Raw genomic sequence first — 22,066 nt, forward strand, 5'->3', positions numbered from 1 at the left:
TTATGCCGCTTCGCCCTCTTTTTTATTTAATTCAATTTTATTTATCGTAAGTTAGGAGGGCGCTCGGACTGCAAGGCGGAGCTCCCCAAATTACATTTGCCGAGCCGTGGGTGTTGGGCGTTTCCATTAAAAACTCATTTGCTCGCCGGAGGAAGAGGACCCTTTTCCGAGAGGATTCCGTCAGAGAGCAACGTTCCTATTGATTGGATCGCCCGTGTAGCGTTCAGTCATCCCGCGGATAATGTCATCGCCGTCCGTCTCTAATGAGAACGAGCGCAGCTGATGAATTATGAGTTAATATTTGCCGGCGCTCGGCTTTGAAGTGACCTGCATTTGGAAATAGAGGATCCAAGTTTTCCGGGGAAAACGGACTCAATACCGTTAAAAAAGTTGAACATGATAGTGTGCTCATTCGGACGTTTCGTCTTGAGATACACATCATATAAACAAAACAAAAAAAAAAAATACCGACAGTGGTTATAACGTTGTTTCCCTCACAAAAGCACGTAACTACATTTCAATGTTTCCAAGTTTCCTCTCGCAAATCGGTTTTTAACAGGAGAATCTTCGGAATTTCTAGATGTAAATTGCACAGATTTCTGTAATGAACTCGTAAAAAATTAGAAAATGTTTTCAAATAAAGCCACGCAGGATTATTCTTGTAAAGAATTGAATTGTTTGTGTCAATATGGCAACCTTGGAATGGACTTACATTTCTTCGTCCAGGAAACGACGACAGCATCCCTGAGTTTGATAAATCATGATTAAATAATTGACGGGATTCGGCTTTGAAGTGACCTGCATTTGAATAAAGAGGATCCAAGTTTTCCGGTGGAAAGGTACTTTCACTGTTAAAGAATTGAACATGCTAATGTGTTCATTGGAAATTTTGCGTTAAAATACCGATGACGCTACTATTGTGGTCATAAGAGCCCTGAATTTGAGAAACTATGAGTTGAAATTTGCCGGCGTTTGGTTTCCAGGATACCTGCATTTGGAAAAGAGTATCGAGGTTTCTCGTAAAAAGGAACTTTACACCGTTGCAAAACATTGAGCATGCTGGTGCCTTTATTTGGACATTTTGTATTAAGATTCATCCATCAATAAAACAATTGTTATGGTCACAGGATCCCGAAGTTTGATATATTATGAGTTGACGTTTCGCTTTGAAGTGACCTGCATTTGAGAGGAGATTTTTCTGTAAATTAAACACACGGATGTGTTTATGACAACAGAACATTTGTATCGTAAAACAAAATATATGTATCCCAATGACACACCAACATATTCCGAGTAGATTCCGTTTTTACAATATTTGTGCGTTTTTTATTTGCTGTAAATGGAATTCTTTATGTTAGAGGTCAGAATTTTGTTTGGAACTATATAATTTAAACTGCTAATTTTAAACCGTCATAATGCTCTTTTCTTATATGTTCAGATATTATTTGTCAAAAATGTTTTGAGAACACCTTCTATCAATAACTTAATTCTAAGTTTATGCAAAGGTCCTTTTTTTAGTGGACGCCCAAAATTTAAAGTAGGAGACATCACCTGGGACTGAATTTCGTTTCCAACAAAAAAGCGTTTTAAAAGCTCGCAAGAATATCGTAACTATTCCGAGGGTTCAAACCAACACAAAGTTTCCGATTCCACCGCGAGACGTATGCTGCGAATTACACAGAGCAGAAACCCGCTCTTTATTGAGTTGTACAACATTAAAATAGCTATTAATTTCGCAATCATCTCGATCGAACGCCCGCCACTCGTGGAAAAGTTTCGAAGGAACATCCCGATCTTAATCAAAGCAATTACCGGAACCCTCGAGAGAATCTAGGAACCTGTCTCAATCGAAACTATTTCCGTTGTGTTTCGATTGAGTCAATCGGGAAGTCGTGATACGAGTTTATGACCTGGATTTAAACTCCTACCTCACTGCCATTAAAAATATCTGGAATAATCTCTGGCTCAAGGATACGCCGTGCCACTCCGAGCTGATTATTGATAGACAAAGCTATAGACAATGCAGACAAAGAGAACATGAAGCGATGCTGTTAGATGAAACAGGTGGTTGCTGCTACTTAGACTAGGGGTGGAAATTTTAACTACTGATGTCTCTCGTGTGAGACAGTGGCGTGACGTGAATGATCGATTATCGATATTTTTCAATTTGAAGCTATGGTAAAGAATCGATTATTAAGGTGTTCGTTGCAAACACCCTGTTTATCGATCCTTTTTCATCGGTTTAAATGGCAGATAGATCGAGTTATCGCAAAGCACGCCACACTACTGATGTGAGACCGTTAGTTAGTCTATGTCTTTACCTCTCTCGTCCAATGCGACAACTGCGTTTCACAAATAAGATCGTTCCATTTTCTCTTTGTGTATAGCTTTATCTTTCAATTTCGAAAACCAGCATAATGGCCCCTTCATTTTTCTTTTCTAATACTGACTGATGATTGGCGTGTTGAGAAATCGCCGTTTCCAGGCAGACAAAAGAACGTAACTCTACTCTATGGTTGAAAACTGGAACTATAAATTATACTACAGAATTATGACTTCACTACCGTGTGGTGCTTAGGAAAAACGTCGTATGAACCCTCGGGCGCTGTCAAATTTCCTCTGATAAATTACGAATTTGCTGGGAAGCTTATTTACAAGCTTCCCAGCAAATTTTATTTTTATTTCAATTTTTCAGACCATATTTGCCGCACTTAAATCTAAAATATCTGAAAATTTCAGGGGAAAATATGCATAACCTCCTTCCTATAGAATCATTTTACTGGAGAGAATTTGGGAACTCTCGGATGTTCATACGGCGTTTTTCTTTAGCATGACAGCGTAGCGTTTCTGTTCGAAATTTTGCAGATTTTTGAACGTAATCAGCAGAAAAGCAAAAAAAGTCCCGTTTAAGATTCCATATTACTTGCCCTGCATGCCCTAATTTCCCGGTAAAAATAGCTAATAACTACGAGAAGAAATTATGTGACGTTGAAATTAGATACGTTTTTCTACCAAAAAGATGACTTAATTCTTCGCAACAAGCACACTTTTTTTTAAAGATTCAGTGCCTTTTCGGAGGCTCCCACCGGTTCCATCCAATCGATCATCAGCTAAAATTTAGTCGTCAAATTAATGATCGTGGGTGGCATGGACCTTTTTTAGAAACATCTCGAAAGAGAAGTCCAAAATAATCCATCAGGAACTTAGACCGGCGCAATTCGAAGTTCTCGAAGCGGAAGCTTGAAGCTCAAAAGCCAAAAATATTCGGTCATTTTTATCTTTGACGATTTTGCAACCTTGGATTAAAGTGACGTTTTATAGGAAACCTCGATTTTTACCTGGTACGCTGCAACGCTGCTACGATTCTACGACCCCATTGCACTTTACCGAACACTTCATACCCTGAAAGTGGTGGAACAATTTCGGCTGAAAATGTCCCCGTCATGCCGCTTCCTCTCGTTCGGCGAAATCTCGAAAGTGCATCAACGGCGTCCTGAACGGGGACGATTGCGCGATTACGGTGATATTACGGAGGGGATGTCACGTTTTCGCGGAAACCGATTCGATTGAAAGCGCAAACAATCCCGAGGGACGGTTTTCGCCGAAGCAGTGACCGAAGGACACGTCTCCTGACCAAGTGTTTCTCATCGCGACGGTGCTTTTATCTAAGACCCTGGAGCAAATAAAGGAAAGAAGTTGATTATAGATGTGGGGTCGAACTTCGGAGAAGGAACGGTAAGCGTTGCGTCGTGCACTTATTTGAACCTGACGTCAGTATTGTCCGCCATTTGTTACGATCACTCGTCCGTCATCAACTTATAAAGGTTACACTGGAAGAAAAAAAAAAAAAAAAACAAGCAGTGAACTCCAACACTATGTGTTGATAAGGCGCGTCATTAACTCGCACAGATCAACCCATTTAGTTTTCATTTACAGAGATTTCAAAATAGGCAAGCAGCACAACAAGAGAATTCACGATCCAACACTGCGAGGTCAACGACGCACCTTGACGAGACCGTGTATTGTGAATGTAGAAAGCTATTCGATCGAATTTAAGTTTTGATCTGCCTCAAGCAAAATCTTATCAGATTCTTGAAGAAAAGTGCTACGGAATAATTTAAGCGAAGAAAGGAAAAATTCTGTCGAACTCCTAGAAGATAAAGTCAATTTTCAACCATGTCGTTGCTTTATTCATTCATGAATTGAAAGTAAGCAATCCACATCCCGAAAAAACTTTTCATGCAAAGAAGCTCAACCATGTCCATGCTTTATTCATTCATGAATTGAATGTAAGCAATCCACATCCCGAAAATCTACTGATTTGCCGTAAAAAATTGCAGAAACTTGATATACCAGGTCGATGCACCCACTCATTGAATTTACCAACCAATTTCGTGAGTGCAAATGTGTAAAAATCAATATGCTATAGTCATTTGGGGTGCATTTATTTTTCATGAAACAATAATAAGTTCAATCCCGAAAAACCATCAATTTTCCGTATAAAATCGAAAAAATCGAAATATGTCGACTCCCTGACGTGGAAATTAGATTCTACTTGTGTAAATACCTATGTATCAATATGCTGAACAGAAACTATGTGTGGACACAGTCAGAAGCCCGCGGCAACATTCATTCAACAGAAAAACTGTAAAAATTAGATCGGATTTTAGCCGCTTTGCCCGCCTCTCCTCGTTACTTACAACAAACCGTTCTTATATACTCATCTCAAAATTTTTCTCAGAGCTTTGGGTTATTATCAGCTTCCATTTAAACCCCGGTTCGATGGCCAAATCGGCTGCCAAAAAAGCAAGCCTTTGTTGAAGGGTTCTATGAGAAATTCGTGATATTATCGGCTCTCAGGAAATCACCCCATGGCTAAAATTGGTGGTATAAATGTTTGAGTGCTTAAAATAATCGTATTCAAGAAACTAAGGCATGAAACTATGGAGTCAATTTCTTTTTAATAATATAACGGGATTTACTACCGGTGGTTTAGCTATTATAGCCCCAGAATGCTTTTAAAGCGCCTTTACGTTCCAGAATCTCGACGGAATTTTTTTTTTTTTTTTTGGCTTAAACGATTCAAGAGACACTGTAGTTAAAAATATAAAGATTTTTCGATGTGGACGTATAAAAAATGTTTAACTCGTTCAGGCACACCGTGTATTGTATGGAGTGCTGCTGTTATTCGACCCTTGTCTTCAGGTCGAAATTCTTACGAAGAAGCCCCTTGCAAGAGGCGAATTTTATGTAATTTCTCCCAGTTTTTTCTCCGTTAGGTATATAATTGAATTGCTTGTCAAATTCTGAGGTCAATTATATTAAATTGTAATCTATACATTTCTTTTTTCCCCTTTATTTTATTTTCTCAATGGAGAAGTTTTGTTGATTTCTTCGGATTTCGAATACTGTAACTTCTCTTCTATTTGGCCGATTTTTATGAATGAGACCTCTTTTAATTCGTGTTTTAACGGAGAGTAAGGAAAAAATTGCTAAAAACTCGCGAAACAATTTTTTTTGAAAATTGGACGAATCCTAGCGTGACGGTGAAATGGTTAATGAAGCGTAAGTAATTGGGCGAGGGGCTGAGGATCCGGCCTCGCTTGGCGACCGTCATTAGCTATTGTTCGTCGAGACGCCGACGCAGTGATCAGGAGCGTGGGGAAGAAAGGGGTAAGTGGATTCCTGTATGAGCCACGTTTAGCTAATGGTCTAATGAGTCTCGAGGCTCATCACAGATTGCACTTACACAGATTGCACTTGCACCGGCCTATCAGAGCACGGGTACCAACTTTTGAAAAGTATAACCGAGGTTACAGATCTGTCAAAGCAACGTTTTGAACAAAACGGAGTGAGTGAAATTCTCATTCTTAAAGTGCCGAACTGGTCAGTCATCCTCGAATCAGTTCGCTTGCTTCTGCTTATATATGCATATTTTAAATCAGCGCGTCGTACTCTTAGGCTTTTTTTAAAAAAACCAAGTAACGTAGACTCTTGGTATTCACTGCACATAAACTAAAAAGCCCCGGAATGAGAAACAACTTTAAATCATAATTATTGACGGATAAATAAACTTTTTACATGCTTTGGAAAATCTCAGAAGTTCGCGATAGTCACTTTTCGGTAAGGAACTAAGGGACTCGGTTATTGTATCGAGCAGGGTTCGAAACGATCGCAAAGGCGGTATACTACGTATACGCGCCAAAAAAAAAAAAAAAAACATTGGATCTACAGTCCAGACTCTTGAAAACATTGACAAGAAAAAATACGCTTGATTCAATCGGATTTTTGCTTGAATCAAAACGAAATCCGCTTAAATTAAGAGGCTTGGTTCTTGATTTAAGCTAGATTCTGATTAAATCAAGAGTACTTTTTCTTGGCGATGTTTTTAGGAGTCTGGACTCTAGATCCAATGTGTTTTTTATTCCAGTGTATATGTATTTTGAATGTTGATATGCAATATTCCTCATAGACGAAGAGTCACATTTTAAGGACTTATTAAGTTTCCTACTTTTTTGAATGAATGAATCATTTATTAGTCGAAAGTACTGGTCCAACTTACTATGAAAATATGGCAAATATCAGATTAAAGATTACTACAATTCACCCGCCTAAATAGAAGGCAACAAAAATACAAATTAGGGCAGATTATTAATTTACAGGTCATATATTAAAACAGAAGTTAGAAGCAAAATTTGTTCCGAGTCGGGATTATTAATAGGGAAAAAGACATAACATAACTCACGCCAAAAAACCTATGTATGCAGTGAGTTCAACTAATAAGAACTGAGTGAAAAATTTTGAAAAAGACATCTGATTTTTACGGTGCTTGGAATGGAACAATTAGTAAACATTTTATTTTTTTTTTCAATTTGACAATTCAAAATTTGTCAATTTTTTTTTCTTTGCCAAAATGTTGAAGTGTCTATATTATAAGAAGAACCAAGCAATTTTTAGATGTTTAGTAGCTGTCAATAAAAGTTTACTAAAAATAAAAAATTCTAGTAAATATCATGTTTTACTCAAACATGCATTTCATGAAAGATGTTTACTTCAATTTAAGGTTTTCGGTTAAAAAAAAAGGGAGACCGAGATTTTGAGATCTGAGGTGAAATAATTCACTACCTATTCGCCGAGGTATTTTGAAAAGTACCCAATTTGTTTTTAAATGGACTTTCTCGATAACAATCGGCTAACTCAATTTCAAGAATTACTATATATCAGTTAAATATTTGTATGAACCACAAGACTCAATGAAATTCTTAAAATATACCCCATTTTTCTGGAAATCACCTAGATGTTATCTTATTCTTATACAATAGGCTGTAATAGAATTGACTATCGGCTTCTTTTCAACGCCTTGCTAAAGATGGCGACACGCGAAAACACTTCATTTCACGCCGCAAATCGAGGCCCGCTGAGAGGGTGAAATTGATATCAATTTCAGAGTGCCAGGCTGTTCCCACAAAAACTCGCCCGCGAAAATACTCGACGAGAAATAAACGTACGATTTTATTGTTCTATCCAGATCCCTTAATCTGGGGCCTACGCCGAGCCAGAACAACCGTTAGCACAAAATATCCACGCAGGAGGGCTTGAACATGGTTACAAGGGTAAAAAATTGTATGAATTTCTCGGTCAAATACCCGCGCACACCCTGTTGTCACGTTATACTTATTTTGATGTGCTGTCCTCCCAGTGGATAATGTATAACGGATTCCGAAGAATGAAATTCGTACTCAATAAATATTGTCGGGCAAGTAGTTTTTACTCTTGATTATATGGATTTAGTAGTGTAATAACATCGAGATTTAAAAACATTATCTCTAATTTAAAAAAAATTATTGTCATGGGAACGGAGTTCCCCATGATATTAGAATCGTTCCGTTGCTTTCGCTATGGGATTCCCTATACCTCTGCGACCTTGAGCGTTTCGCCCAGTCTCCGATTTTTGGTTGATTTTCCGATGTATCAAAAACCGTTGTATTTTTTAGCCAATCATGTCTCTACGTCAAGTTGTGTTGATTGCTAAAATTCGCTTTCAGCGAGTTTTTTTCCAACTTGAGATGTCGTGTCTGACTGGTAAATCTGCGCAGATCCACGAAGTTCCGTTTTTAGGCAAATTCTTTTTTTTGGGAGGTTCTGATTGGTTATTTTTCGCCATCAGTTTTCTGTTCGTTGGTGCAAAAGATCGCCTACCTCGTTGCTCTTGAGAAGCCGCCATTATCCCACCTCAAATTTTACAAATAGAAATAAAGAAATTATAACTATTGTGCAAGGTGGAAAACTGCTCTGGAGGACCCGTTACGGATATATGAGCCAAAATCGGAACTCGATTGATTGATTTATTCCATGAATACAGAAATATTGCCTCAGCTTACTGCCGCGATGGCAAATGCCTGCTGATATGAACCTTGAGACACATGATAGCATAGGCAAACAATGTCTCACAGAGAAAGGCGCTTAGCTCATTTCTCCAGAAGCTACGAAGACGCGAATCGCCGAATCGCTCAAGGACAACTCTTGTGATAAGTCCCGCCCATCGTCCGAGTCTTTTAAATGCTATTTTTTCCCATCCTTCGCTCGATCTGTGATAGCCTAGTCGACTGAGGCGCCCCATATTTTTGATAAGGTGCGGGCAATAGGTGATCGGGAGTTCGATACCCGGCGATGGGAGATAATTTTTAATGGTTGTATTGAATGTTTTAGACCAATCATCAAAAAATAATTAATACTAGATGATAAATGTACGAACATTTTCTCGTGAGTTAATATGTTAAACAAAAATACTGGAATATACCTCCTTCATATAATCAGCCACATGTTCCCCCAAATTAATGACGTTATTTTCTTTTTTCAATAAAGTTAATTTGCATTCAACGTTCGTAAGTTAAGCAAAAAGTACCTATTGATACAAATAGAAAGACATGAAAATAGTATGCTAACATTTCAGTTGTTTTTTTTTTTTTTTATTTATTTTTTGTTTTTTTGTTTTTTCAATAAAACAAATTGACTGGGACTAGAATCATCGTATCTCTGAAGACAAAAGCTAAGTTTTTTGATACAGAAATACTAATATATTCATCCTTTATATAATCAGGGAGATGTTGACCCAAATATTGATGTATATTTTCTCTGTTCGCCCAAATTAATGATGGTATTTTCTTTTTTCAATAAAATTAATTTACATTCCACGTTCTTAAAGCAATATTTTCTCCAAAATTCAGCAAAAAATAACAATATATACCTACGCAAAAAGTAAATAAATAAATAAAGCAATGACATGAAAGTAGTATAGGTAGTACACATCTAACATTTCGGTTACATCTATTTGAATGAAAAAAATGGCAACTTAGGAAGCACATAGGTCACTTATCGACGGTGAAACTACCAAACCACGTATCTCGGTTTGCGACGTCGCAGACTTCCTGTCATACTTTATTTTTTAAATGAAAAGCTACTTAACGTCCAGTCTTGAAAATTTCCGTGATTTTTCCTCTTCGTGCGGAGAAAATTCTGTGAAAATTTCAAGGAATGATATGGATTTGGTCTACTTCAAAAAAATAAAATGTGAGCGGAGATTTTTAAACACCGCAAACGAGATACGTGGTTTGGTAGTTTCACCGTCGTTATGATGCGTATTCGGGCATATGCGTAGAGTAAAAATATCATACTTTACGCCGAAAAAACGAAACTGAAAGTTAAATGCGTTAACTTCCAAAAACCATACATAATCCAACGAAAATAAATAATTGGTAAATAACAGCTTTCTTGTATGCAAAGAAAAAAAATTAAAAATGTTAAAAAAGAGATGTCGACACAAAATTACATAGCCCCTTCAATTCTGAAGATACTACAAACGAACTGTACCTACCTTAAAATTTTCATATCCCAGAAGCAAAAGTTCCCATGACGAATATTGCTATCGCTAGCGATTGCAAAAACCAACTTGTCTTTTTTAAACTCGGATTTCAATGGTAAAACTTCAACATCCGCACCTCACTGGAAAGAAAAGTCGCTTGGATCTAGAGTTCAGACTCTTAAAAACATCGACAAGAAAAAGTACTCTCGATTCAATCGGATTTTTAGATCGAGAACCAAGCCTCTTAATTTAAGCTGATTTCCTTTTGATTCAAGCAAAAATCCGATTGAATCAAGAGTATTTTTTCTTGTCTCTGTTTTCAAGAGTCTGGACTCTAGATTCAAGCTACTTTTTTTCCAGTGCTGACTTCGAGTCATTTTACAACTTCCCTTAGTTTTGGTTATTTTATGGCAATCTTGTCAGAATATCGCACTCCTGTATTGCAAAATGAATTCAATTTAGTCTTTTGGCGACAAAATAAAACTCTATGGAGAAATTACAGGCTGGTTCTGGGAAAATATATCGATGGTCAAAGTACAGAACCAAGTATCTCCGTTTGAGGCGTTGTAGACTTCCTGTCATACTTTCTTTTCTGCTGAGAACTAGTCGACGTAATATCTGGAGAACTTCCTTCATTTTTCTTCGCTCTTGCTTAGCAAAATATTTTGTTTCAATTTTAAGCTATGAAGTTGGAATGTTTCTCATCAAAACATAATAAAACCGGAGCGGGACTTCTGAAACACCGCCATGGAGATGTGTGGTTTCGTAATTTGGCCATCGATATGCAGGGCCGGATTTACCTACATTGCCGCCCATGGGCCGCCTGTATTTTGCCGCCCCCTTCTCATATTCGTTTTGAAATACCAATAAAAACTATCAAGTAAGCGTGCCAGCGGGGGAGGGGTGCATAAGAATCGTTTACTCGTGTTGGACATATTTTTTTTTGGGAAAGCCCTGTTAACACTCCTAGCAAAAGTTCACGGAACTTTGCGCAAAAGTTAAGTTCCGTAAACCTATCTCTGTGTGGACAAGGCCATCCATTCATAAGAAATGAACGAACAAATTATGAAAGAACAAACATAGATGTAGTTTAATGATTTTAACTTCCGCCGCCGCGCCGCGCAGACTGCACTGTGTTTGACGCAATGCGTGAAGTATTCACGCAGTCTTGTAGGCGCTAAGCGTTTCACGCTGACTGCACTGTCTTTGGCGCAATGCGTGAAGTATTCATGTATTCTTGTAGGCGCTATCCGTTTCACGCTGACCGCAGTGACCGCACTGTGTTTGATGCAAGGCGTGAAGTGTTCGTGCAGTCTTGTAGGCGCTAATATGTGTTACATGCCGACCGCCGTGCCGAGGGCTTCTCCTTTTCATCTCAAGTCCTCGTTATCATTTCTCTCTAAGTCGCGCCGTTCCAGGCCAAATTGCGTGTTTGGTTTCTCTCTTAACTCGATTAATGAAAGGTGCTGTCTCTTTTAAGACTAAAAGACAACAAAATTAGAAATTACTGCACTCTCAGGAAATGAAAGATTTTGTTGCCTTTTCTCGTTTGTAATTTTTTTTTGAAATTCGATTTTTTTTAAAAAATTGCAAAATTTGCCGCCCGCTTGATTTGCCGCCATGGGCCGCGACCCATGTGGCCACCCCCTTAATTCGGCCATGTCGATATGTATCCATTTGAAAAATACGAAAATAAAATCGCAAAATAGGTTCGACATAGATAGATCTGTGAGGTTGGTTTTGATTTAACATTACAGCAAACAATAGGAAAAACATAAAATAGTTAATTGATGAATTAGCGCGGATAGATGTAAGTATGTCAGTCGGCCAGAATCTTGAAACTCCATCGAAGCTCGATATAAAAGCAGCCCTCCATTTCATTACAAAGTAACCTTTATTCATTTACCAAAGCCCGCTGTGGTGTTCATTGTCTATGCCGTAGAATATATATCGAACCACATATTTTACGCGAACTAAAGCTATCATATTTTATACATGCTAGGTTCACCGCAACAAGGTCTGCAGTTTAGGGCAAGAACGGTCCCAGGTTGATACTTGAGTTTCGCGGAAGCAGCATGACACGGTGTAGGATAGAGCTCGCCGATTTACTTGGAGACGTTATTTTATCCGAACGGAAGCGTTTATCACGCCGCGCAGTGGGGCTGAACTTTAAACTCTTTAGTAGACCGTGCTTAGTTGGCACACGCAAAAAAGGCGCATTGTCTGATCTTGCCCTGCAATCGAGTTGAACGGATTCGTGGAATTTCACGTCTACGTTATCAATGTTGACTGTGCAGGTACTTGTGCGACGCGCATGGAACTGGGAAAATGAAGAGGAGACAATAATGACACTTCGGGAAATGGCACAGTTCAACACAAATTTATGTTATAACAATGGGTCAGTTGCGCTGGTCACAGAATCATGTTTTAATGCTGGAGGACGTCAAAAACCCGACTTTTCAAAGGGCAATATTTCGGTTAATATTCAACGTAAAAAGTTGCCGTTTGGACAGATCTTATTATTTTTGGCTAATATACAAGTTACCAGCTCAACTTGCCCATTGGCTAACTGATTATTGGTGCATTTAGGTTGATGTGACATTCGTCTCTCCTCTCCTTTTCCCAGAGGCCGAAGTTTGTTGGCTCTCTCACACGTAGATGCAACAGCCATCGATGATTCCGAACCGTATAACCGATCAATCAGGAGCGCTAGACCGGACTTGAGCGCAGTCGAGACTATAGTCCTCAGTATATTTAAGCACGGTGGAAGGTCCGGAAAAATTCGGCCCCCGTTCTAGGTGGACGCAACAAGTGGTACAGCTACTGGGACAAGTCACATAGATAACCTACACGTGCATACGTGTAACTTTGCAGTACAAGTCATGCAAATTACATAGCAAACAATTACACGCGATGTGTGACAGTCAAATGCTCTATTTTTAATCGCAGGAATGCATCGAGTTTAAACAGAGAAAAAAGGGTTTGAAGTTTTATTCCTCCATTAAACTAGAGGTTTACACAACGGCTGACAATACTTTTTCCACGTTCAAAATATTCTTCCTCGACTTAGCATTTTCGACAGAGGGAATTTTACATGTAATTGAATTCAAAACCTTTCCCAATTAATTTTTTTCTCCAGAATGCGACTTGATGCGTTTCTACCAAACTCGGTCTAAAACTTCCTTAATACAAGACGCAGAGGTTTAAAGGTATATAGTCTCATTGGTTTTCTCGTAAAATTCAGCCCTGAAGTAAATAAATAAACTTCAGAATGTACACTTTTTGTGAAAAATGTCATGCTCGACCTCTCTCAAGGATTATATCCATTGTGCGCCGAGGGTCTCGGTCCGAACACCTTGGGCTCTTGGGTTGCCCATAAACGACCACGTAAATTTATGACCGCCCTTATCTTCTGCATACTGCACAAGTTGGTCGCGTCAAATTGTATCAGACGTCGGTGAGTTGATTGTCCATTTTGCAGTTTCTGCTTATACCCTCAGGCACTTCTTGTGTAGGTGGCTGAGTCGATTAACAACATTTCAAGAGGAGTATAAAAGGGGATGATTAAATGTATTCTATCTCGCACTAACTTCTCACGCCTCATCTCCGCGTTCGATTGTCCTTTTTTGCAGGTTTTCCTTACATCCTTAGGCAATACGTCTGTAGATAGATGTGTCTAAAAGAACTTAAAGAGCAATCAGGGAGAGAAATTTCCGATCAAAAAATACGTGTTCCTTTTTAACCACTTACTTCTCATCCTTCTTGTCCCTTAATTTTTGACATTTCTTTGGGAATTTTATGTATTTAATCACCAGAACGAGGGAAAATGAAAGTGTCACAACACTCACAACAGATATATGCTCTTGAAATTCAACGCAAAACTCAGTAGGCATTTTGCAAATTTCTAAACTTATACATTTATGGAATTCTGATATTAAGCTGATATTATATATTATCGATAAGGGCCGTTTGACAGTTAATAAGCCCATCTTAGCTGGATTTTTAAAGTCCTACGACTTTTTGCACATTGCATGGATTGGTCTTTTTCGGTATCTTTTCAAGTCTGATACCGGCCTTGACATGGGTCTATCGATTCTTCTCTGGCTAAAAATTCAGATTTTTCGGAATTTGACCGTCAACTCACGAAACTCGCATTTTTTGCTTGAATCGGCCGTCAGACCCATGTTTGGGCCAGCACTAGGCACGAAAAGAGACCAAAAATGACTAAATCCTGATGTATTTCGTGAAATGTACACCTTTGTTGAGCGAAAAATCGTATAGTTAAGGAAATTCAGGGTGGGCCCCATAGTGACCCTCATCGGTACCCCTTCTTTTGAAACTGAACTTTGCAATCACGAACTTAATCTCTGGCTCATTTTAGAGACAACATACGAACCATCAATCTTCATATCCATATACGTGATTTTATCAATGAGCCAGAAATTGTAGTATCTTATTGCAAAATGCAGCCCATACGTCATTCAGAACGATTACTTTTATACTTTGTCTAGTAGTCCATTGTACATTTTAGCCAAATCTCGAGATTCTGGTATCGAACCAAATTTAGCCCTCATTGATATCCCTCAGATCGCGGCCCCCAACATGTAGGCCTCAGGTTTTTTCTTCGATATTTTTACAAGTCTTGATTTATTTTGAAAATAACTCTGAAAATAACTCTGTTTTGAGTCGAAACGTCTCGGGTTTTCTATTATTGTATATTTTAGCGTTGTTTCCCGTTTTCCCCCCTTGTTTTTCACCGAAAAAAATGATATGCTGTTTTAGCACCTAGGATGTCAAAAATGTATCTGGTGATCCTGAGATGCTGCCTTGATTGCCCACGCAATTGAATTTGCATTCACAGGATGTAAAATTAACTGCTGGGGCAGTAAAGGTAGCATCTTGGGATTTCCGGACACATTTTTGACATCCTAAATGCTAAAACAGCATATTATTTTTTTCAGTGTTCTCCTATCCCTTTTTCCATGCCTGATTTTGATGGTAGATCCGTTGTGTTGCAGGTTCGTGGGAGCTCGGGTGGCTGTTGTGCGACATATGGATCTCTCTGGACGTGTGCCTGTGCACGGCCTCGATCCTTAGCCTGTGCGCGATTTCGGTGGACCGCTATTTCGCCGTCACCGAACCACTCAACTACTCTCGGAGACGCCGCTCTAAGCGTCTCGCCGCCTGCATGATCCTCATCGTTTGGCTCATGGCCTTCACCATCACCTGTCCTCCCATATTTGGATGGTGAGTACTTTCCATTTTTTACTACTTATCGATGGCCAAAGTGCGAAACCACGTATCTCTGTTGCGGTGTTTCAAAATTTTCGCTCCAATTTTATTTTTTTGAAGAGAAACACACTGAAAAAAAAATCTCGGTGTATTTACTAAGAAAAGGGTAAAATTACCAAGAATTCAGGGTTCTATTTGATCCCAGTTTTTTCTTGGTAAAATTACAAATTATGGAATTGGTAATTTTACCGAGAAATCTCGGTACAATTATTGAACTCTCTCGGTAATTTTACTGGACCTTGGTAAAAACGCCAATATTTTTTATCGACTGTGGGCTGCGATAGAATTACCGAGATAAAATGGCAAAGTTACCGGGAATTGATTACCAATAAAAGAGGTATTCTTACCTGAAAATAACAGTAAAAATACCGGTTTTTAGGTAAGCTTACCAGTCTGTCTTGGTAAAATTACCAATAATTGGTAGAAAAAGTGAGATGGTAAGGGTACCAACGGACCTTGGTAAAAACGCCGAGAATTTTTTTTCAGTGCAAGTCAACTTTATAGCTTGAAATTCAAATAAAATATTCTGCTGGCAGAGAAGAACAATCAAGGAAGTTCTCAAAAAATCACGATAACTGGTTTGATTTCTAGTTACGATGACTAGTTTTCCTGAGAAAAAACAAGCGTGAAAGCTCTAATATGTTCATATTAGATATTTTCTACTTAGGCGTGTTTTCAAGTTTCTAGATGAAGTGAGCTCGTTGGACAGAGGCCTCATTCCTTTGAATCGGAAAGTGCCAAATGAACTTATTGGTTTGTAAAACCAAGATTTTTTTCCGGGTCGTGGAAACTTCAATTTTTGAGGATTCGACATATTCTCTCGTGGGCAGCGTTGGTCATATACATCCCTGTTGCATGTATTCGAGCATATATTTGTGGTCTCAATAAGTTTACTGAACATCAGCTTGTCTGTAAAATGAAAATCACAACTTAAGCGAATTTTAACTCAAGTTCCAAATCTCTTCGGGAAGTTTTTTCTGGTTCTGGCTGATCAATCATCAACACTGCTGACAAAAAATCCTATCTATCAAATCTTACGGTTTTTGATGTAGGGAACATTTTTCAGGACTACTTCTCGCTGTGGTAGCAAAATCACCATTTTGGCATTTTGCTTTCTCACCTAAAAATGAATCTCCTTATAAAGCTACAGCAATGGAACTCAGCTGTTCATTGAGAGTGCGAAAGCACTTCATCGTTAGCCCCGAGAGTTGCAAAAGTTTCCGTGTGACGTAACTCGTGTAGACATCCAAATACGCTGTCAAATTCAAAGTCACAAAGAGAAGTTTCTCTTTTTGAGTGTCAATTAGCTTCTCTAAACTTTGTGCATCGGAATACGGGCTTTCGAATGCAAAGCTCCGAATCATTAGTCGTTATGAAGCGGAAAAATAGGGCCACCCCCATACGGGCATCCATTGAGTTCCGTTTTGTATCGTCGCGTCGTTCGAAGCTGAAAGGAGAAGACAATAGTGACAGCTTGAAACTTACGACAAGAGCTGTCACGCATTCGGGTCAAAAGAAAGATGTTCTCATTAATTAGTTATCCATTGCTTTCCTCCCTGATCCAAATTAGGACCAAAACTGTAGTTTTAATTACAGTGTATTTACACTCTTGAACTTCAATGTAAGAAAAAAAAGAAAAAAAAGAAAAAGAAAAAAAAAGCAAATTGTCGTTTCTCTCACGAACGAACGTAACTTCATTTCAATATTGTCAAATTTTCCCTCGCACGTTGACTATTTACAAACAGAACTTGGGCTTTTCAAACTGAACATTTTCCTTATTTTTCGTCTAATTGCACACAAAAATCAGAGACATTTTGGATAAAAATTGCACCGATAAATTAAAGAAATAACAATTTAAATTGTTTGAATCAATTTTGCAACCTTAGAATGGGGCCACGTCCCTTCGTTGGGAAAACGACGAGATGAGTGTTGCAAAAATAATCGATTGATTCAAAAAGAGAAATTTAGTCATTTTGTAATCAAAAATCGTGTCCTTTTTAATCATTGCTCGTTCAGTGTTCATCAGTTTATTCTATCCGAATGGGCAGAGTGAGATGCGTAATTTAAACGAGAGGAAAATTAATGGTCTCATCAATAGGGTGGTCATGGTCCACAGAAATTTCACGGTAAAATTATCTGCTCAGCATGAAATATGTGCGCTCACATCATATGTTTAATGCATAATACATTCCAATGAAAATCGGTGCAATTACTTGTTGTCAAACTGTGCAACCGGGTGACCTCGTCATTTTCGATGAAACAGACAGCAGTGAATAGACATTATCCTGCCATGGGCCGATTATTGAAATTATTAGACAAATCAATAAACAAAGAATACGAAGAGCAAATGGAGCCATCCCATTAGTCGAAATTTTTGGTTGTTACAGACTAAGGGGAAAAATGATAGACTAACTTTATGGTCTCTCGTGAGTTTTCGTCAGTTTCTATCGCTTACCTCGTTTGTTCAGTGTGACCAGCAGCGTGAATGTTGAAATTGGTGTATAAAGCTATAGACAAAAGAAGACAAAAGAGACATGGAGGGATCCTATTTGTGGAAACGGGTGTTTGCAATGGACAAAGGAGGCAGGTAATAGACTAACTAACAGCAACCTACGAGAGACTTTAACAGTTATTCCATCATTTTCTCCTTTAGTCTATAATAACCGCCAATTATAACCATAGAGGTTGCTTTACACTCCTTATGTCTTTTTTGTCTGTGACTTTGTCAATCAATATCAACAATCAGCCGGCAGAACCGCTCCATTGTCTTTGTCTTTGTCTATCGCTTTGTCGATAAATTTCAATAATCAGCCCACAGAGAGCAGTACTGCCGTGCTAAGGAAGAACGCCGTATGAACATCCGAGAGTTGCCAAATTTCCTTCGATAAAATGTTTATTTTTGAGGAAAATTGTGAATATTTTGCCTTGAAATATTCAAGAACTTTAGGTGAAATTACGAACAAAATTATCTGAAAAATTCGAAAAAAAATATTCAGAAGTTTACCAGGGGGTTCTTGTTGTATCAAAAGAAATTTGGCAACGCCTGAAGGTTCATACAGCGTTTTCCTTTAGCACGGCAGAGAATGTCCTACTATCATTTTTCTGCCAACAACTATTCGTTGGGCGTCTTGCAACAGTTAAAAGGATCAATTCCAAGTAAGTGCGGAAAAAACGAACAGTGAATATACACTGCATAAAGTTATCTAACATCTAATAACCGTGCCCCATTATTTTTCCCACCGAGGGGGTTGTTACACTGAATATTCTTGCGAGGTGCCGGTGCTCCCCGGGTCGCATTCTCGTGTAAATTGCGCCAGCCTCGAACCGAACCGCCTACTCCATTTCACATTTGGACGTATTTCTGCCGAACGGAAGTATATGCATTAAAACATGAGCCCTGAGGCCCATAAGAATATATGCATAACTGAGCTCATGTCATAATGCACATGGTCCTGTTTGGCAGAAATACATCCGTTTCCGTTAATAGATCGAGTCGGCTTATTCGGTGGCGCGTCGAACGAGAAAATTTATGAAAATATCTATTTTCCTATCACTCACTCTCACTTGCCCTTTGACGTCTCGACCTCCATTCAACCCCGAGCGACTCTCGCTGGTAAAAGATGATGCCAAGTTTGGGAAATTGCTTTGTTGGGCTCAAGGAAGATTGGTTTTTCCTCGATATGATACAAACTATTCGAATAGGGGTGATGTTATAATAGTTATGCATTGACTTAAGTAGTCACCTTCCGGCCAAAGTATCATAAGCGACATTTCTCACAGGCGTGAAATATAAACGAAGTAGTGTAAAGATGCACGGTGATTTTGATACAAATATTTTAACTCCGATGTGGGCGGTGAGGTATTCACGAAATTGAAGGCGTTTTGGCTGTCGTAGCTCATTACGAGTGTTTTAAGAGTCTAATTCAGACTTACCCGGTGTCATCACCTTCCGGGCAAAGTATCACGAGCGCTATACGACGTTTAAAAACTTCTGCCAAAATTTTATTTTTTTAACAGAGAAATTTTTGGTTTGAATCTGTTTGAAAATTTCACTGAATTTTATCGGCAGCACAAAGTAAATTCAGTAACATTTTCGGACAGCTTTGTTGAACGATTTCTCTGTAAAAAAATAAAATGGTGGCGGAAATTTTTAAACGTCGCATGGTGCTTGTGATATTTTGGCCAGGAGGCGACGAAGTGTCATCCCTGCATTATTCCTGACAAGGCACCAGGAAACGCAGTTTTACCTTGAAAGAGGTTAGTACCTCTTTGAAATGCACACAATACTATTAAGAAACTCCTCATGTTTGCACGTATTATTTGTTTTATGAGACGGGACAAATACGTGAAGGAAAATTGCATTTAGCTAAGTGCTGTGTGTATTTTACCCACATAACTTTTGCTGTTCATTAGAGATGAAATCCGTATAGTTTTAAAGTGGCATGGACTGTACTCTTTACTAATTGTTAATATCTTTATTAATCGGGCATATTTCATGGTAAATGGATCTATGTACATGGAGATCGCGTGAAACATATTTCCGTTCAATCTAAACACGTCCAATTTCCCTCGAATGTAAATTTTTTCACGGAGACGGTTAGTTATACATGCGTTTCCTTAACATTTTCAGATAATTCAGATCAAATTCTTAATCTAATTTTCTGACGAATCTGAAGGCCTTGTCCACACGAGCGTGGTTCGCGGAATTGAGTTCGGGGAACTTGTTAATTCCCGGAACAAGTTTTAGCTGAGCTAAAACTTATTTTTCCAAGCCCCGGAACCCCCCTGCACTCCGAGCTTATTCTATGTTTTTTTGTTTTGTTGTAAATTCGTTTGTTTATATTTTTACGTCCTTTATATCTTGAAATTTGTTTTTGTTACTCTCGCGGACGTGGTAATCTATTATTTTACAATTGTTTTATGGAAGTTCCAGTTTCAGTTCGGGCAAACTCGTGTGAACAGCATCCCTTGTTTTAATAAGGAACAAGTTTCGGGAAACTTACAGGCTCGTCGAATAAGTTCCTCAAAGCGCGCTCGTGTGGACAGGGCCGAAGAAAGATATTACCAACTTTTCTTTGAAAAAATGTTCAACTGCACTGAAAAAAAATTCTCGGCGTTTTTACCACGGTCCAATGGTACCTTTACCATCTCACTTTTTTTACCAATTATTGGTAATTTTACCAAGACAGACTGGTAAGCTTACCTACCTAAAAACCGGTATTTTTACTGTTTTTTTCAGGTAAGAATACCACTTTTATTGGTAATCAATTCCCGGTAACTTTGCCATTTTATTTCGGTAATTCTTCCACAGTCGATAAAAAATACTTGCGTTTTTACCAAGGTCCAGTAAAATTACCGAGAAAGTTCAATAATTTTACCGAGATTTCTCGGTAAAATTACCAATTCCATAAATGGTAATTATATCAAGAAAAAACTGGGATCAAATAGAACCCTGAATTCTTGGTAATTTTACCCTTTTCTTAGTAAATACACCGAGATTTTTTTTTCAGTGTGACAAATGAAAATTTGGCAAAGCCGAAAGGCACCTACGCCGTTCTTTTTTAAACCGGCAGAGCTAACATAACACTGTCGAGACCTAAGCCTAGCACAACATGGCAATATAACAACGAAACGACCGTGCGCCTGCCTGTGTGATTCAGGGCGAGGCGCCGGGTTGAAAGGGTGTCGACAGCGAAAGGGCGCGAAGCGTGGAGTCGGTGCCCTCGTCACCCCTTCGTTCCCCCGTCCGTGTAGGCAAACTGCTTAACCCGCACCTGGAAATCTCTTAACATACACAAATACAGACACCCATACGGCGCGGATAACGGGGAGGCGGGAGACGGTGGAAAGGGGGTGAAAGTTTTCCATCCCTTAAGGTAACGGTGCCTGGGCCCGTATCAGGCCTCAGATCTGGCCCATTTATTGGGCCGGAAGCAGATGGAGAGCAGGTTGAAACTTCCGACGGATGAGTGGGCCTGTCGTGGAAGGTGGGAGATCCGCGTCGAGTTTGCGTCGGGATCGCACGTCTTATCGTCGGGATTGCTGCCGGGTCACCCGGCAAATTCCCGTTTTTGAATATTCGTTTTTCGCGTTGTTTCTATCGAAGGTAAATAGTCAAATCAGGAATGGAGATGTTGCATGTGTGAGGAATTTGCGATTTGGCTGTTGATTCTTCCGTTAAAGTTCGCGAGAAACACGATGGTGCCACTGGTTTTCTCTGAAATCAACTACCATGCTCAAAAAAAGCTCTCAAGTTGAGGCCAAAATGGAGGAGATACACCACGCTATCCGGAGAGTCCACATCTACATCAAGACAAACTCTCCATGCAAAGATTACATTAGCAGTGATGCTTTGTTTTCAGTTTCGGAGTCCCCGAGTAAAGTGGCAGCCCTGTCAATGTATTTGCTCCCTATCTTTGCATGGAGAGTTTGTCTTGATGTAGATGTGGACTCTCAGGATAGCGTGGAATATCCCCTCCATTTTGGCCTCAACTTGAGAGCTTTTTTTGAGCTTGGGAGTTGATTTCAGAGGAAACTAATGGCACCATCGTGTTTCTCGCCAAATTTTACATAAGAATCAGCAATCAAATCGCAAATTCCTCACACATGCAACATTTCCTTTTTGCTGTTTTGTTTTGTTGTTTTCCAAATGCCTAGGCCGGTAGTCAAATTTTGACAGTTTACGGAATGCTGTACATTAATGGCGAGAAATTAACGAGTTTTCAGTATTTTGGGAAGAAAAACTCTTCAAATTCAGGAACTGTCCTTGTTCCTTCCTTTTCAAATACCTCTCGTACATTTAAATGTTAAAATTTTAAAAATTCTTTGTTTTATGATGTGCTGAAAATTTCGAGATAAATGTGCGTTTAGGAACTAAAAATTGTTTAGAATACTATTGTATGCTGCATATGT

The 22,066-nt window shown here is 38.9% G+C and overlaps 1 protein-coding gene across 1 annotated transcript in view; it reads left to right on the forward strand.

Moving 5' to 3' along the window:
• LOC109033940 (probable G-protein coupled receptor No18) overlaps window positions 1-22,066 on the forward strand; it is a 126,036-nt gene that overhangs the window by 59,162 nt on the left and 44,808 nt on the right. Inside the window, exon 4 of the mRNA XM_072303261.1 lies at window positions 14,881-15,109. Coding sequence (XP_072159362.1) covers window positions 14,881-15,109 — 229 coding nt within the window. The remainder of the gene's footprint in view (window positions 1-14,880; window positions 15,110-22,066) is intronic.

The sequence above is a fragment of the Bemisia tabaci genome, chromosome 8 (assembly GCF_918797505.1).
Source record: "Bemisia tabaci chromosome 8, PGI_BMITA_v3".
In the NCBI taxonomy this organism is placed as follows: domain Eukaryota; kingdom Metazoa; phylum Arthropoda; class Insecta; order Hemiptera; family Aleyrodidae; genus Bemisia; species Bemisia tabaci.